Genomic DNA, 16,913 nt, shown 5'->3' with positions numbered 1-16,913 from the left:
CCTCTCCCTCTGCGTGCCACTCCCCTGCTTGTGCTCGTTCTCTCTGTCAAATAAACAAAATCTATTAAAAAAATAAAATAATAAAATAAAATAAAATAAAATAAAATAAAATAAAATAAAATAAAATAAAATGAAATAAAATAAAACAAAATACCGTTCAGGGCAGAAAGCAAATCTCTTCACCAGTGGTGTATTTGCCCTCACTTCGCTTCTCAGAACAATGGCGGNCAAAATACCGTTCAGGGCAGAAAGCAAATCTCTTCACCAGTGGTGTATTTGCCCTCACTTCGCTTCTCAGAACAATGGCGGGAAGATGGTAAGTGGGTGCCGCTTTGGTTGTCTGCCCTGACCCTGAAGCTCCTGTAACATTTATAAGCAGGAACGCCACTATCAGCAGGCAGAGGATAGCCACAGACTCTGCCCAGGCCCATCCAGCCTGAGGGCTCGGTGAAAAACTCTTACAGCTGGACACTGACACATCTTTAATAGGAAGCAAAGTGAAGCAAGGAAAGTTTTGAACTGCCTAGGGAAATATGGGAACCTTTTGAACCTAAGAACATAGGTTTTCTTTATTTGCTTGAATTCAGGAGAAATGAATGTGCCTGGACACCAGGGAACTTAGGTAAAGGAAAAGAGGTAAAAACACCAGGGTTCTCCCAGGATCTAGAATTCTCTAATCATCTCAGAATACTGATACCAAAGGCCCCTGGGGTTGTGGGGAATCCGGAGCTCTTTCAATGTCAATGCTAATAATTTGGCTTTCCTCCCAGGCTTCTACTCAAACACACTCCACGTCGATGGCTGTGTGGTTTTGGTCACAGATAAGGGTGTAGCCCCCTGCCTCTCCCATAGGGGGCAGACCCTCCTGTTACTTCTACCCCTGGGGCCAGCCTTCACTGCCTGCCACTGGGACCTCTGTCTCACCCCACCTGCTGTGGGCGCCCCAGGGTCAGCGATCTGAGACAGTTCCCCTCTTGAGGCAGGAGGAGGGCACGCCGCAGGGGTGATGGGAAATATTGAGCAGATATTAAGCCTGAGAAGACCTCGTGCCATTGTAAATGTCCTACTCCTAATGGCTGTGTCCTGCTCTCTGCTAGGAATGAGCTGCTATGATCTCCAGAAGGCATTCTTCTCAAGGTATCTTTGTTGACTTGCTCTGCTGACCTGAACAAGAACCGAGGTGGGTATTTTTCAGATCAAGCTTTTTGCTGCCATCCTATAGGTGGGGCTGGCCCGTCTGCACCTGTGATCTGTGTCAAGGGGTAGTTCGCCCAGGATGGGTACCACAGAAGTCTCAGTCTCGGTGGGGAGGGGAGGCAGAACCCTCCTCCTGCCTTTTTCCCAGGTTGGCTCTTTTGCTAGGCAAGGGAGAACTAACTGTAAAAATGAGATTGAGAAGGGATCTTTTATTTAAAACAGAACAAAACCAAACCAAACCTTTTCTCCTAAATGTCCTGTGCATGTGCCAAGCATGTTAAGGAAACTGCCCCCAGTGGAGTAAGGAATTAGAGCCGTGTGTAGAGTATAGTCTGAGACTCTGTCCCCAGGGCCTGGCAATCTGCATTTTAAGGGCAGACGCTCCCATTTTCCCTTCTCTCACCACCAACAACAGAAACATTTTCTCTCCTGCCCACCATTCTCTGTCCTGTGGCCCACTGCGTGTCCTCCCATCTGGGATGCCACCCCTTTCTCTCCCCTGCCCTCAGTCTCTACCTATGGAGAGTTAACTTGTCCTTCAATTCCTAGGATAGGCCCCATTTCCTCTAAGGGGGCACCTAGGTGGCTCAGTCAGTTAACTGCCTGCCTTTGGCTCAGGTCATGATCCCAGGGGCCTGGGATCGAGTCCAGGATCAGGCTCCTTGCTCCACAGGGAGCCTGCTTCTCCCTCTGCCTGCCACTCTCCGTGCTTGTGCTCTCCCTCTCTCATTCTGACAAATACATACATAAATAAATAATCTTAAAAAAAAAGAAGTTGCCCAGCCCTGTCCACACCAGTTTCTAACTTAATCTTGTTTTGCCAACAAATTAGTAAGATCCCTGGTCAGGATTCATGTATCCAGCATCTAAAGTGTCCCTCCCTGGGGTGAGTCAGAACAGGGTAATGACAGGATAGGACTAAGAAAAGACTCTGGGGGCAGGGAATAACCAGTCTGACCCAAACTCAAAACACCTTTCTGGATCCTAAGCATTAGATCTCTTGAATTCAGTTCTTGTCCAGATTCACAGTGAGAGGCACACATTTGAGAAGCTTAAAAAGCCTTTGAAGGGGATGCTGGCCAGTTGTCCCATAAGAGAGATGGGGAGGGATGACCTGGGGCAAGAACCTGGATATCCTATTCTGACTCAGGAAACTTGCCATGTTCAGAGGCTGAGTTTGAATGTCTGGGCAACTGAAATGTGTGAGAATCTAGGGAACTCAGTACAGAGCTAGTAGGTGGAGGGAAGCTAGTCCTAAGGACCCACCGTGAGTGGGATGATGCCTGATGCCCCACCCGGAGATGGCACCCGGCCAGTGGGATGAACTGGTGTCGGGTAAGGCAGGCTGGAGCAGGGGCTGGCTCAAGACCCGGGTTGTGACTCCAGCTCTGTATTAACCAGCATGTGACTTTGCCTGAGCCAGAGAGCCCGAGCTCTTAATGTCTTTATCCGTAGAAAGGAGGGGAGAAAGTCTTTCACTAGATTATAGTTTAAACTCCTCTGCCTCTCTAAGGTCATTGTCACGATTCTGTGCCTATCTGGAGCAAAGGCACGCGGCACAGGCCACTCATATCCCGGCAGAAGTATAGCACAGAGCAGTGTGGGAAGCTGCATCTGAAGGAATTCTGGGCACTGTGGCCCCAGGGACAAATGTTTACCTGGCACTTTTTCTGTGCAAACCCCATTCATTTCTGCAGGAAACTGGGGCCCAAGACACAAGGCATTTCAGAATGGCCATAGCTCTGATATACATTCCCTTTTCAAAGCTTTTTGCTGTGTTCAAACCTGTCCATCAGATTAGCGTGCAAAGCACACTCTTCAAAGTCAGAAGACAGCTTCATCCATGCATTCTTCTAGAAGGGCACTGTGACGATTCATATTGTCATGCCTAATTTTTTTTTATTATCTCTCATCTATAAAGCAAAGCATACTTTGATTACCAAATACTTAGGTATTAAAACACCACTTAACACCCACTTGGAAGCTGACATTTTAAAAACTCCCTAGACGAAATTTTTTAAAAAATATGACCTCACCCTCTTTTAGAGATTTTCATCATTTTTAAGCACCATTTCACAAAACATCTGAGTGCGGTTCTCAGCAGCAAACCCCAGGCAAATGTACACAATACCCTGGATGATGTTTTGCAACCCACAGGCAGCTTCCTTTGGTTCCCTACGCTTATCAGATCATGTCAAAGATAAATCCAGAATCATCCTCATAACGATCTGGTTTGTCACGATGATAGAGAAAAAGGCTCACTGCAAGCCTGGCCCCAGACCTAAATGTTCACCTGCTTGGATCCATGGGCCTGGATCCACCGCAGGTATGCGAACGGCCACATTGTCAAGAGCGCCTTGCCAAAGATGCGCAGGCGCGGGACCTGCAGCGTTTAGTTCATACTCATGCACCGAGGGAGGGAGGCGGGCACTCCGGCACACCATGTACCCCCTCCCCGGACATGCGGGAGGCCGCCTGAAGCCCTGAGAGTCATGACAGTTGTCAGGGGCCTTGAGCACCAGCCAGACTGGGGACTATGGCTCCGCCCCGGCCAGTTGACAGGCTGAGTGCCAGGGCACTGGGCCATGGACCAATTACAGCGTGTTTCCGGCCCACACAGCCAATGGGGATGCTCGGTGGCGGGCCAATGAGGGTGCCAGCAGTGGAAGAAAGAAAGTAACAAGTTGTGGGCAGGAGACACCAGAAGGGGAAGCTGACCTTCTCACCTTGCAGGATGGCTCCTTTTCAAGGAGAGGCTGAGTGGGGACAGGAGGGGGGAAGGGTGGGGGGACTGCCTCTGCCACCCCAAGTGCCCCACGCGGCCTGTAGGTGCCCACAGAGGACTAAATGGATGTTCCCTAACTGGTTCCACTCAGCTGACATCGAGCCCAGTTTCCTCATCCCTCGCATGGCGTGATTGTACCTACCCTCTAGAGTTATCTTGAGGCTTACAAAAGACAGCTGAAATAAAGGGTCCAGAGAACCAGGGGCTCCCCATCTCAAGGGAAAAGATGCAGGCACGTAGGTGGGAAGGAAACAGACACGTAAAGGGGAGGGGGAGAGGGGAATGATGTTTTAAAGCCGGGAAGAAGCAACTGGGGACGGTGCATGAGAGGGCTTGCACAGAAGAGAACTTTAAGAGCTCAGATTACAAAAGCAAGAAGAGAAGTGAAAAAAGGACTCGCTCTTTGGGACAAGAGGAAGCAGATATTCTTCCAGTTTAGGGGAGAAAATTCCTTTTCCCCAAACAGCTAGATACACTCTTGTCTTGGCCTCTTTTCGCTTGATCCCTTGCCCCGGGAGGCAAATATTTCCCGACCGTGATCCCACCGCCTCAGCCACGTAGGAGGAGCACTAGCTGGCCAGGCGCCCCCTCGCTGCTCTCTTAGGGGTGAAGTACTTCACCCCAGGGCAGGGGTTACACAGGGGTCACTCGCCCAGCAGAAGCAGCATGGGCTTGGGTGCACACTGACTTGGATTCTGATCCAGGAGCGCCTTCTCAGTGACTGTGAGGCCCGTAGGTGAGCCCTACCTAAACCAAGCCAATAGGGCACCTGCCATTTAGTCGACCCTCCCAAAATTCAACTGTGGTGAGTGGCAGACTCATCCTTAAAAGGCTTTGGTGGACCATTATATTATGTGTTATCTCTAAGAAAACTATCGCATAGAAAGCACCTGGTAAGAATCAATCATCCTCCTTTTCAGGGTTAATGTAAAATGTTCATTTCGATCCAAATTCTGCTTGGGTCGGGGCCCTGTCCCTTCTGGCTCTCGGGGGGCCTTGGATGCAGGGTCTCTGAGGGCCCCTGAAGAGCTGCTTTTCCCCTCCTCTCCCCTGCTGCCTGGTTTCTCTGCCCTGGCCCTGCTCCCTGCCTCCCACTGCCAGCCCACGCACAGCACTGCTGGGGACCAGGGAGCACAGGGTGTTGGCAGAGCCTCACCTTGGCACCGAGAGGACACAGAGAGGGTCGGAAACCTACCTGCCCAGGTTTTCATCTAATCACCCCCCCACCTCACCCCTCAACCACCACCACACACCTGCCTGCCTGGATGTGCCTCACTGGCGAACAGATCGGCACCCAGAAGAAAAGCAGTCTGGGGGCAGGGGGGGTGTTACTAAAAGAACTCCGTACCTGCAGCCTCCTGATTTCCTTCTTGAAAATGGAGATCTCTGTCTGCATCAGTCAACCTTCCCCACAGCTGTGAGGAGAAAGGCACTGCTCATGAACTCTGGTACCTCCTGGTGGCTCTCTTCGGCTTCCGATACAATCCAAGTTCTCCCCGGCAACATCCACATACGCTGTCACCTTTTGACCCTGACCCCTCCCTCCCAGTAGCATAGATCCCACCCTGAAATATCTCTCCACAGTGACATACATCCTGCCCTGAAATACACTCCCACAGTAACACAGACCCTGCCTAGAAGTACTCCCCTTACACGGTAGCATAGATCCCATCCTGAAATACCCCTTTCCACAGTAGCATAGACCCTGCCTTGGAATATTCCCCCACCATAACATAGATCCTACCCTGTGGTGGGGAGCACTCCCTCCTCCTGGATCCAACTTGGGACCAGGTCCCCCAGCAAGCCTCTAAGATTCCTGCGTTAATGCCAACCTCGTGTGGCCACCCCTGTTCTGTGCCCCTTGGCCCTGACTTTCTGGTTGGAAGAACAGCCTTTTGTACTTGTTCCCCATTGTTTGTTTTTATCCACTTCATGTGATACAGGGCAGGGGCCTTAGAATCTACCATTTTTTTAATCCTTCAAATGAAACGAGAGTGATGGATTGTGTCTTGAGTATCCACTATGTTCCTAATCTGTATGGACAAGCCTGTGAAGAGTCTTATCTCCATTTCATAGATGGGGAACCAGACTCTGAGAAGGGAAGTGATTTGCTAAAGGTCTACATATCTAAGGTTCTTTTGGGTTCTTTGCTCTGCATGCCTTTTGGCGAGACAGTTAGTGAAATGAATATCAGCTATCTTTGGCCAGAGAGAAATTTACATGATTTTGTAAGTTTCAGAACAAAAGACCTGCAGCTTTGAACTGAGGTCTGTGGCCAGTAAGTGGCTCCTAGGGAGGGATGAGAATGGCAGAGGTCAGCAGAGGGGCATACTTTCTGCCTCCAGGTAGGGGCTCTCCTTTCTGCTAAAAGAAGCCTGGAACATGATCCCGGATGGGCTCTTGCCTATCATCATCTCCTTGGCACATGACCAGACTTGGCTTGTAAGAGAGCCTGTGAATACAGTAAGCAACTTCACGGGGACAGGTATACTGGGCCAGCGTGGCTCGGCACTTTTTGTGGTAGGAGGGCCGATATGTGATTCCCAAGACAATGTCCTAGGATGAGAATTCCCAGCCTCCCCTGACCTCCAGAGTAACACTCCCAAAGGCTCAGAACCTGTCATTGTGTCTCAACATCAACTTCCAATGGACCTCCTTCTGGAGTTTCTGTTTTAAGGCTTTCATGTATATGAAAATGTTTGAAATGTTGAAAGACCTATACAAATACTGATAAAGAAAGTTGAGGCTTGAAAGTATAAAATTCCTAGGATAAGATATTGGGAGAAAACTTTCATAACATTGGTTTTGGCAATGATTTTATAGATAGGATACCAAAAGCACAGTCGAGGAAAGCAATAATAGGCAAGTGGGACTATGTCAGACTAGGAGGCTTCTGCGCAGCAAAAGAACAAATAATAGAGTGAAAAGGCAGCCTACAGAACAGGAGAAAGTATTTGCAAATCTTTTTTTTTTTTTAAAGATTTTATTTTTTAATTTGACATAGAGAGACAGCCAGCGAGAGAGGGAACACAAGCAGGGGGTGGTGGGAGAGGAAGAAGCAGGCTCCCAGCAGAGGAGCCTGATGTGGGGCTCGATCCCATAACACCGGGATCACGCCCTGAGCCGAAGGCAGACGCTTAACGACTGAGCCACCCAGGCACCTCAGTTATTTGCAAATCTTATATGTGATAAGTGGTTAATAAGGGTTCATACCCAAAGTATATAAGGAACTCCTACTACCCAATAGTGAGATAACAAATGACCTTTAAGTCAGTCAGAGAAAGGCAAATATCATATGATTTCACTCCTATGTAGAATTTAAGAAACAAAACAGATGAACATAGGGGAAGGAAAATAAGATAAAAACAGAGAGGGAGGCAAACCAGAAGAGACTCTGCACCATGGGGAAACAAACTGAGGGGTGCTCGAGGGGAGGGGGTGGGGGAAGGGGTAACTGGGTGATGGGCCTTAAGGAGGGCACATGATGGAATGAGCACTGGGTGTTACAGCAACTGATGCATCACTAAATTCTACCCCTGAAACTAATACTACACTGTGTGTTAACTAAATAGAATTCAAATTTTTAAAAATGGGCGAAGGACTTAAATAGACGTTTCTCGGGGCGCCTGGGTGGCACAGCGGTTAAGCGTCTGCCTTCGGCTCAGGGCATGATCCCGGCATTGTGGGATCGAGCCCCACATCAGCCCCACATCAGGCTCCTCTGCTATGAGCCTGCTTCTTCCTCTCCCACTCCTTCCCTCTCTCGCTGGCTGTCTCTATCTCTGTCGAATAAATAAATAAAATCTTTAAAAAATAAATAAATAAATAAATAAATAGACGTTTCTCCATTCAAGACTTACAAATAAGCAACAGGTACATGAAAGAAAGGTGCTCAACATCACTAATCCTCAGGGAAATGGAAACCAAAAGCACAAAGAGCTATCACTTCACGTTGATGAGGATGGCCGTTGCATTAAAAAAAAATTTTTTTTTCGGCAAGGATGTAGAGAATTTGGAACCCTGTGCACTGTTTGTGGACATGTAAAACCGTACAGCTACTGTGGAAAACAGTAGGGAGTTTCCTCAAAAGATTAAAAGTAGACCTAACTCCCCTATGATCCAGCAATTCCACTTCTATGTATTTATCCAAAAGAATTGAGAGCAGGATCTTAAAGTGATATCTGCCTCCTGTGTTCATTTACCGTTATTCACAACAGTCAAGAGGTAGAAACAACCTCAAAGTCTATCAACAGAAGAACGGATAAAGAAAATGTGGTCTTGGGGCACCTGGGTGGCTCAGTCAGTCTGCTTTGGGCTCAGGTCATGATCCCAGGGTCCTGGGATGGGGTCCCGCATTAGCTCTCTGCTCAGCGGGAAGTATGCTTCTCCCTCTGTCTCTGCTGCTCCCCCTGCTCGTGCTCTCTCTCTCACTCTCTCTCTCAAATAAATAAAATCTTTAAATAAAAGAGAGAAAGTGATATGGTGGGAAATAGGGAGTACAGGGGAGGAGGCCCATTTTAAATACGGTGGCCAGGGAAGATCTCTCAGAAAAGAGATTTGAGCCAAAACTTGAAGGAGGCCAAGGAATAAGCCATATGGTTATCAGCAGGAAGAGTGTTCTGGGCAGGGGGCATAGTACGCGCAAAAGTCCTGGGGCAGAAGTGTGCAGAATGAAAAGCAAGGCATCCCTGTGGCAGGCAACAGCCTAAGGGAGTGAGTGAGAGGGAAAATAGTGAGACATGGGGTCAGAGGGGCAAAGGACAGGGGTGCAGGGTTTTCATGCTGCACGGTATTCCATGTGCTGGACACAATGAAGGAAAGGTAGATTCCTATGGAAGTGAAGAAACCTTTTGCAATGTGTATTAGGGTTCTTCAGAGAACTAGTGTACATACGGACACTCATTCATACGTATGTGTATATATTCATATGTACCCGGGGGCAGCAGAGGTTACCCCAGTCAGCACAATAAAAAGCAGGATTGCAGAGGGTAGGGCGTTGTTTTTAGGGAAGTGGGGTGATAGGGGTGAGATTCTGCTATGCAGTCTTCCCCTGTCTGTGAAGGCAGTATTACTTATTAACCTGGGAGTCTTGGATTGTCCCAGCAGTGAAAGTGAATGATTTTATAGACTCATAAACCTATGGATTCCTACTGCTGGCAGCCTAATGCCATTATTGGTGGTTTACTGCCCTGTGTAAATGGGACTTTGTTGGCTTCTGGGGTAGAAGGTGGAGGGATGGGAGGGGGGCAGGTTCTAACTCTGTTTTGAGCTACTCCTCAGGGGATATGATCACAGTGGTCTGAGAAAGGTGGTTCACCTTCAGTCTTGGGGGTTCATTCTCATGAAACAGACCAAGGTTCCCAGCAGGTGCCTTAGACCAGTGGGAGGCCTATGGGCTAGAAAAGCTGTGAGGACCTCAGGGTCCTTCTAATCTGAGATCTTCATGTTGCAGATGAGGAAGGTGAGCCAGAGAGATGGTACAACTTGATAATCAGAGTTCAGGTGTGAGGTCCTCTGCTTAGCTCCAAAAACTGAATTGTATCAGCACAGAATTGGGAATCCCTAGTTGGGCAACAGTTTATATTTAAAACTTTGTGGGGGCAGGGAACGCTTGGATGGTTCAGTTGGTTAAGCCTCTGCCTTTGGCTCAGGTCATGATCCTGGGGTCCTGGGATCGAGCCCCGCATTGGGCTCCCTGCTCAGCGGGGAGCCTGCTTCTCCTTCTCCTGCTCCCCCTGCTTGTGCTCGTGCTCTCTCTCTCTCTGTCAAATAAATAAGTAAAATCTTGAAGAAAAAAGTTTTGGGGGGACAGTTGATAAAAGCTTTGTGTGTGTCAGCACTAAGATATGGTTATGAAAAATGAACATGCTATGTTTAAAGATATTCATTATATTTATAACATAAAATCAATATGTGTTTATGGTAAGGAATTTGAAGAATATCAAAAAGTATAAAGACAAAATCGGGAATCACCCATAAATCCACACGTATACCACCTAAAGCCAATAATTGTAGATATTTCTTGTGTATGTATATAAAAAAGATATCATATAAGGCAACCATGTAGTATTTACAGTTCCATAGCATACTTCTAAAAATGAAACTTTTTATTTATTTATTTATTTAGAGCGAGAGCGGGAGGGGGGCAGAGGGAGAGAGAGAATCCCAAGCAGACTCCGCTCTGAGCACAGAGCTCAATGTGGGGCTCGATCTCACCACCCTGAGATCGTGACCTGAGCCGAAATCAAGAGTAGGATGCTTGGGGCGCCTGGGTAGCGCAGTCGTTAAGCGTCTGCCTTTGGCTCGGGGTGTGATCCCGGCGTTGCGGGATCGAGTCCCACATCGGGCTCCTCCGCTGGGAGCCTGCTTCTTCCTCTCCCACTCCCCTGCTGTGTTCCCTCTCTCGCTGGCTGTCTCTCTGTCACATAAATAAATAAAATCTTAAAAAAAAAAAAAGAGTAGGATGCTTAACCGAGCTACCCAGTTACCCCAAAACTAAACTTTTTATTTTGAAGTAATTATAGATGCATATGCAGTTCTAGGAAATAATACAGAGAGATCCATGTACAAGTTTCCCCCAATGGTAGTATTTTGCAAAACTATAGTACAGTATCACAACCAGGATATTGAAATTTATAATCTACCAATATTATTCAGATATCCCAATCTTACTTGTACACATTTGTGTGTGTGTGTTGTTCTCTACGATATTATCACACACGTAGGTTCACACACCCACAAGCACAGTGAAAATGCGGGACAGTTCCATCCCCCCAAGGAGCTCTTGTTCGACCCTGTTATAAACACACCCCTACCTCACATATGTGCCAACTCATCCCTGACTCCTGGCAGCCACTAATCTGGTCTCTAAATTCTCTAAATTTTGTCTTATCCTATCTTTAGTATGTATGGTACCCTTGGAGATTGGCTTTTTTTGGGCTCCTTTCCTCTAGCATAATCTCCTTGAGATCCATCCAGGTTGTGCATGTCTTACTAATTCATTTCTCTTTAGTATATGTGCTGCCAAAGCGAACTCCTAATTCATTTCTCTTTACTGCTGAATAGGATTCCATGGTATGAATGGACCGCAGTTTGTTTAACCAGAGGAGGTGAGGTAGGACGGCTCTGCTGTGGGTCCCAGGATTGCCTGTTGGCCCAGTTTATTTTAGCTTCTATCAAAAAGAGCTGAAAGACGTTTGAAGGGTTTTCAGGTTTTGACTATCATGAATACAGCTGCTAGGCATTTTCATGTACAAGTTTTCACGTGAAGGTAAGTTTTGATTTTTCTGGGGTAAATGCTCACAAGTGCACTTACTGAGTCCTGTAGGGATGGCATGTTTAATTTATAAGAAACTGCCAGAGTTTTTTCTGCAGTGCGAACCATACATTTTTAACATGTAGTAAGACTGTTTGTCTAAGTCATTAGTCTTTGAAGAAACGTGACTTTTAACAATGATATAATATTGCATGGGATAGATGTAGCATAACTTATTTAAGCTTTCCCCCAATGTGGAACATTTTGATTGTTTCACATTTCTTTTTCCCTGTGGAGATCATGAAGAGACTGCTGCACGGGGAGCTGGTGTGAAAAACAGGCCAGCTGGAGCTGGTTCTCGCAGTGGCCAGGGAGAGCAGGCTCTGAAAGCCGGGTTTGTGGTAACTTGGCTGCACGGGGGCCCGAGGGAGACCCCGCAACATCACGTGTTTCATCGTTCAATGAGAAATACAACTGTCACACAGACAGGGAGGGCTCATGGGAGCGTTGACATAAACGACATCCCCTCCCACCTCTGTTGGAAGGCTATCATAATCGGAAATTCCCTTTAAGCTTGCCAGGAGAAAGACAGCACAATGCCACAATTCTTCACGTAGTCAAGTGCCAGGAGAATCAGATGGTCCCTTAGTGAACTCAGAACCAGGAAAAGGGGTTTGGGGTGCCTTTGATGGCCCAGTGGGGGGTGGTGTACAGCCTCCTTCTCATCTTGAGAAGCACAGGACATCACCTGCTGGCCGAACTGGGCATGAGGGTTTCAGTGGCCTCTGCCCACGGTCCCTCTCTGGATTTCTGTGTTTAAAATGTCTTCTGACACCATATTTATTTTGTGAGTTGATGTCCTTCAATCAAGTCCTGTGAGCCTAGTAGCTTTTCTCTCTTTCCATGGACTTTGGGTCTTTGGCGTCTGATCATTTGAGTGGGTTTTGCAGTTTCCTCATTCAGTTGTTGGGGGACATGTCACTGTAGCCTCCAAGTACTTACAACTTCTCCTACTGTAAATAAGGTTCGTTGTTACAAATAACTCATACTCTTACAAACAACCCTATTGGACACGAATCTTGTCATTTTTTATGATTTCTTTAAGGGGAATTTTAGAAGTAGAATCTTTGGGTTCAAGAGTAAGAACATTCTGGGGAGCTTGCTCATGTATAAATTCATTCCTGGAAAAGCAGCTCATTCTGAGGCTTTATGAGAATGCCTCTTTCATTTTATTTTTATCAATACTGGAAAACATATTTTTTAAAAATGCAATTTTCATAGGTGGAGAGGGCATTTTATTTTAATGTACGCGTTATTAATTTTCAGTGAGTTAAACACTAACGTGTAAACAGGCTGCCTCCTAAGGCAAGGTTGAGGGGCATCAGTAAGGACCTGAGAATTGCTACGTGGGTCATGGTGGGCCTCTTCTAGTTTTCAGAAGTGCTCATAGTATGTATGGCACTGACCAGAGGTAGAAAAGGTTCCTCTGCCCTTGGCATTGGCAATGGATGCTTTGTATTGCACATGTAACTTAAAGTTGTAGGTGGTACAGTCACATGGACTTTATTTCCTCACTAATTCGACGAACAGCTATTGAGCACCTGCTTTCAAAGGACCATGCTCGTCACTGGAGACGCTAGGGTCAGCAAGACACACTCTCTGCTCTCAGGAGTTTACAACCAAGGAGAGAAGAGAGACAGATGGTTACAAAGCAATGAGATAAGCACATATAGGGTGTTACCCCATGGGAACAGAGAGCACACCCAGTGCTACCAGACGGGTCAGAGCCGAGGATAACCAGGCCGAGTCTAAAAGGACAATAGGAGTTCAAGTGAACAACCATGGGCAGTCAAACAAAGCATTGGGTGAAAAGGAATCTCAGAAATTGTGGGGTGCACAAAGGGCATCCCAGAGCATCAGGATTAGAAGAGCAGAAGGGAACATTCTAGGGTAACCCCAGAATTGGGATCGCTCCAGGTGTTCTTGCATCTCTGGCCTGCTGTCTTTGGCTACCCAGGGTTAAATGGACTGATCCATGCCCCAGGAAGAATGCTCCAGCTATTAAAGAGAGCCTGTGTGGTCAGTCTGGGTTCTAAAACTCTTCAGGAGGAGGGATAATTCACCATCATTCACCCAAGTGACTTGTCTCACAAGTTGACTGATTCAAGGATGCTGCTGTGAAGCTGTTGGCAGAGCGCTGGCGGACTTGGGATCGGAAACGTAAATTTGAGGCATTGAATAAATTCTTTAGTCTCCCTGAACTTCAGTTTTCTATTCCTAAAATAAGGAAAAGAAACCTTTTTTTAAAAAAAATATTTGAGAGAGAGCGTGTGCGCATGCACAAGTGAAATGGAGGAGGGGCAGAGGAGAGGGTGAGAGAATCCTCAAGTACACTCCCAATGGAGCATAATAGCTGAAGTTTCCAGGGGAAGGAGGTGGGCCAGCCACACTCCAGGATCTAGTATTATTTCCTGTTTCTGGGTCTCTGTTGGTTTTAGCTGCCACCAAAACCAGTGTGTCGGGAAGTCCCACAGTCTCCTCTTTCTGAGTTCTCTGTGCCCACGAATGGCACTATCCTCCACCCAGATGCCCAAGCCAGAAACCTGCCAGTCACCAACGACCCCTGCTCCTTACTCATCTTCGCCAGTCACCAAGCCCAGCTGATTGTACTTCTCGGGAATTCTCAAATCCTCCCCCTGCTCTTTGTCCCCACTGCTGCTGCTCTAGTCTCATCCCTTGCTGGGAATGCCACAGCCTCCTACCTGGCCTCCATCCTCCTTCCAGCCCTGTCCCCATCCCATCCAGCCTCTACTCTGCAGCCAGAGTGCGTGTACTTCAGTTGTCTGGCTTCTCCGACCCCCCCCCCCAACCGGGGCTAATCCTAAGAGCAGAGACCCTGGTCTTGCTTATTATCATGTCCCTGACACCTAGCACACTGCCTGGCGTCGAATAGGTGCTCATTAAATGTTTACTGTCCCCTCATCACCATTTTTTTTTAAGATTTTATTTATTTATTTGACAGAGATAGAGACAGCCAGAGAGGGGTAACACAAGGGGAGTGGGAGAGGAAGAAGCAGGCTCACAGCAGAGGAGCCTGATGTGGGGCTCGATCCCATAACGCCGGGGATCACGCCCTGAGCCGAAGGCAGACGCTTAACCGCTGTGCCACCCAGGCGCCCCCACCATGTTTGTTGTTCTCCATTCTCTCCTGATCCAAAGGCAAAGGGAGATAATTGGATTGAAAGAAAAGATAATTTCTGGTTCATCTTGTGGGTGCCCGCATAATTTTCTTTGCATAAAAGGATTGCTGCAGGCCCCTGACAGCACCTTCTTAAAGGAGCCCCAAGCTACTTTCATAGCATCCATAAGCAGTAAAAGATTAATCAGACCAACTAACTGGAGCTAATGAATGGGCTGGAGAATCTAGTGCCCTCTCCAGTTAAATACAGAAAACTCAGCTGAATGTCTCCAAAAATCTTTAAAGAGTGAGCAAAATGGTATGGAGAGAAGATAGGAAGAAGGAATGCTCTGGACAGGGAACCGGATGGTCAGAAGTCCACAGAGCCCAGACATGGGAGTGATCCAAGAGTTTATATTCCCTCTAGCAGGGCAATCCTGCTTGAAGGTGGCTGGGCCCTCACTGAAACTGCCCTCATTCATACATTCAACAAATATTTATTGGGCATCTACTATCAGGCAGACACTATTCTAGGTTCTGAGGATATAGTAGCAAACGATTCAGACAAAAATCTCTGCTTTTGTGCAGCTTGTAATTTTAGTGTAGAGGGGAGACAGAGAATAAAGAAAATATCTAGTTTGTCAGACCATGATAAGTGCTATGGAGAAAAATACAGCAAGGGGGCAAGGGGGATAACAATTCTGGAGATGAGAGTACTGCTGTTTTGTACATGATGGTCAGAGAAAGCCTTTCTGAGGCGACATTATCACAAGCTCGTGGAGCTCCTTCATGGGTTGCTCCAGTGAGCTGTCCATGTGAGTATCCGGGAGAAGATATTCCTGATAGAGGAAAGAGCTTGTGCCAGGGCCTGGAGGAGCTGCCTTTCATTGACCATAAAAGCAATCTTGGCTGATTTTACGGGTTCTGCTCTGGGAATTGCCAGGGCAGGTGGCGGTGACGGAGATGGCAGCTGGGGCTGAGCACTGCAGGTGCCTTAGGAAAATCTAATTAGCAACACTCTGTTGGCAAAGGTCTTGGCCGTTGCTCCTTTTTGGGATTTCCCGAGCTCTCTTTTGATGATCTGAGATCCCAGTCAAAGTAGGATTTTGGTCTGGTCCTCCCAGCAGTCACAGAGGTGACTCTCCTTCCCTGCCCTGTGGGTCAAGGCTGGTTGCTTGGGGGATAAGGACACCTGTGAAGACAGCTAAAGCAGGCAGAGGGTGAAACTTGTCTTGCTGTGGCTTGCCCCCTGTTATCTTTTCGGGGCTCTCTAGTGCAGATCAGAGCCCCTTTGGAGTTAAATCTCCATATACTTGGGTGGGAGGGTCTGGACAAAGTGGCTCTAATGATTCTGAATTGTACTTTGATAAACAGAAAATCATACCATTAAACGGAAGAAGGGAACAAATACTGCATTTTAATGACGGGCTCTTCATTGTGCTAAGATTTTTACATACATTGTCTTACTAAGTTTTCATTACTCTGCAAGGTAGTTACCATTGTCACTATTTTACAGAGGAGAAATAGAAGGCTCAAAGATACTGGCTGTCTCCCTGCTTACAAAAAATATTTATAAATATATAAAATTCGTTTATAAATATTTCAAACAGAAGTAAAAAATAGGAAGTGAAAGTACCGCATAGCCTCACCTCTTAGAGAAAACAACCGTAAGCGGTGAGTATATAATCTTAAGTTTCAAAATGTACACACAAACACATACACGCATACCTTTTTTTTTAAACAAGAACCTGAGACCGTAGTATACAGACTGTTCTGAAATTTGCTTTTTTTTTTTTTAATCGTGGTTATGTTGCCATGCAGTCGATTGTCTTACTAACGAAAGCAAGGCTTTTCTCTAGAACTCTCTGATGACACACACCTGGTTGCGTGACCGCATACAAGCCACTTTACCTCTAGACTCCAGTTTCCCTTATTTGTAAAACGAGGAGATGGCACAGAGGATTCCGCAACGGAATGCCAATAAGCAGAGCACCTCACCGCCATCCCGCCTCGTGACTATCTGGGATGTTCTCCAAAGTCCAACCCTACTTTACTTGGACGGCAGCCACCACTTTCAGTAACTCGGATCACAAAGCCAGCGCCAGGGACGCCTAGAAACCCAGGCGAGCAATGGATCGTCCAGTCCCTCCTCCGGGCGGGTGATGCTGACGGAAGCGGCTGGGCAGGGCTGGGGGCGGAGCCGGGGCGGGGCCACAGGCGCGCGGCGCGCGATGCGTGCGGGCTGGTAGGCCGGCTGCGGCGCGACGTGCTTGGCGCCGGCCCGGCCCCGCCCCGCGCGGCCCAGGCCCCGCCCCTTCGTCCCTCGCCTGCAGCGGCCGCTCCCGGCGCTGGCGCAGCGATGGCGGAGGCCGTGGAACGCACTGACGAGATGGTCCGGGAGTACCTGCTCTTCCGCGGCTTCACGCACACGCTGCGGCAGCTGGACGCCGAGATCAAGGCGGACAAGGAGAAAGGGTTCCGGGTGAGGGGCCGGCGGG

At 47.7% G+C, this 16,913-nt stretch overlaps 1 protein-coding gene across 2 annotated transcripts in view; it reads left to right on the top strand.

The window, feature by feature from the left end:
- The window catches only part of WDR91 (WD repeat domain 91), a 67,712-nt gene that overhangs the window by 13,052 nt on the left and 37,747 nt on the right, over positions 1-16,913 (top strand). The window contains exon 2 of one of the 2 annotated variants that reach the window (XM_019808329.2): positions 1,098-1,180. Coding sequence is in view for 1 of the 2 variants with exons in the window: in XM_002927619.4 (XP_002927665.2) it covers positions 16,775-16,897 (123 nt within the window). In the remaining variant the exon portion in view is untranslated. Of the gene's footprint in view, positions 1-1,097; positions 1,181-16,728; positions 16,898-16,913 lie in introns of those variants that run through there. The other variant, XM_002927619.4, reaches the window with a different exon arrangement.

The sequence above is a fragment of the Ailuropoda melanoleuca genome, chromosome 1 (assembly GCF_002007445.2).
Source record: "Ailuropoda melanoleuca isolate Jingjing chromosome 1, ASM200744v2, whole genome shotgun sequence".
Classification (NCBI taxonomy): Eukaryota; Metazoa; Chordata; class Mammalia; order Carnivora; family Ursidae; genus Ailuropoda; species Ailuropoda melanoleuca.
Note: the sequence above shows the minus strand (reverse complement) of the source record. Positions and strands in the feature narration are given on the sequence as shown.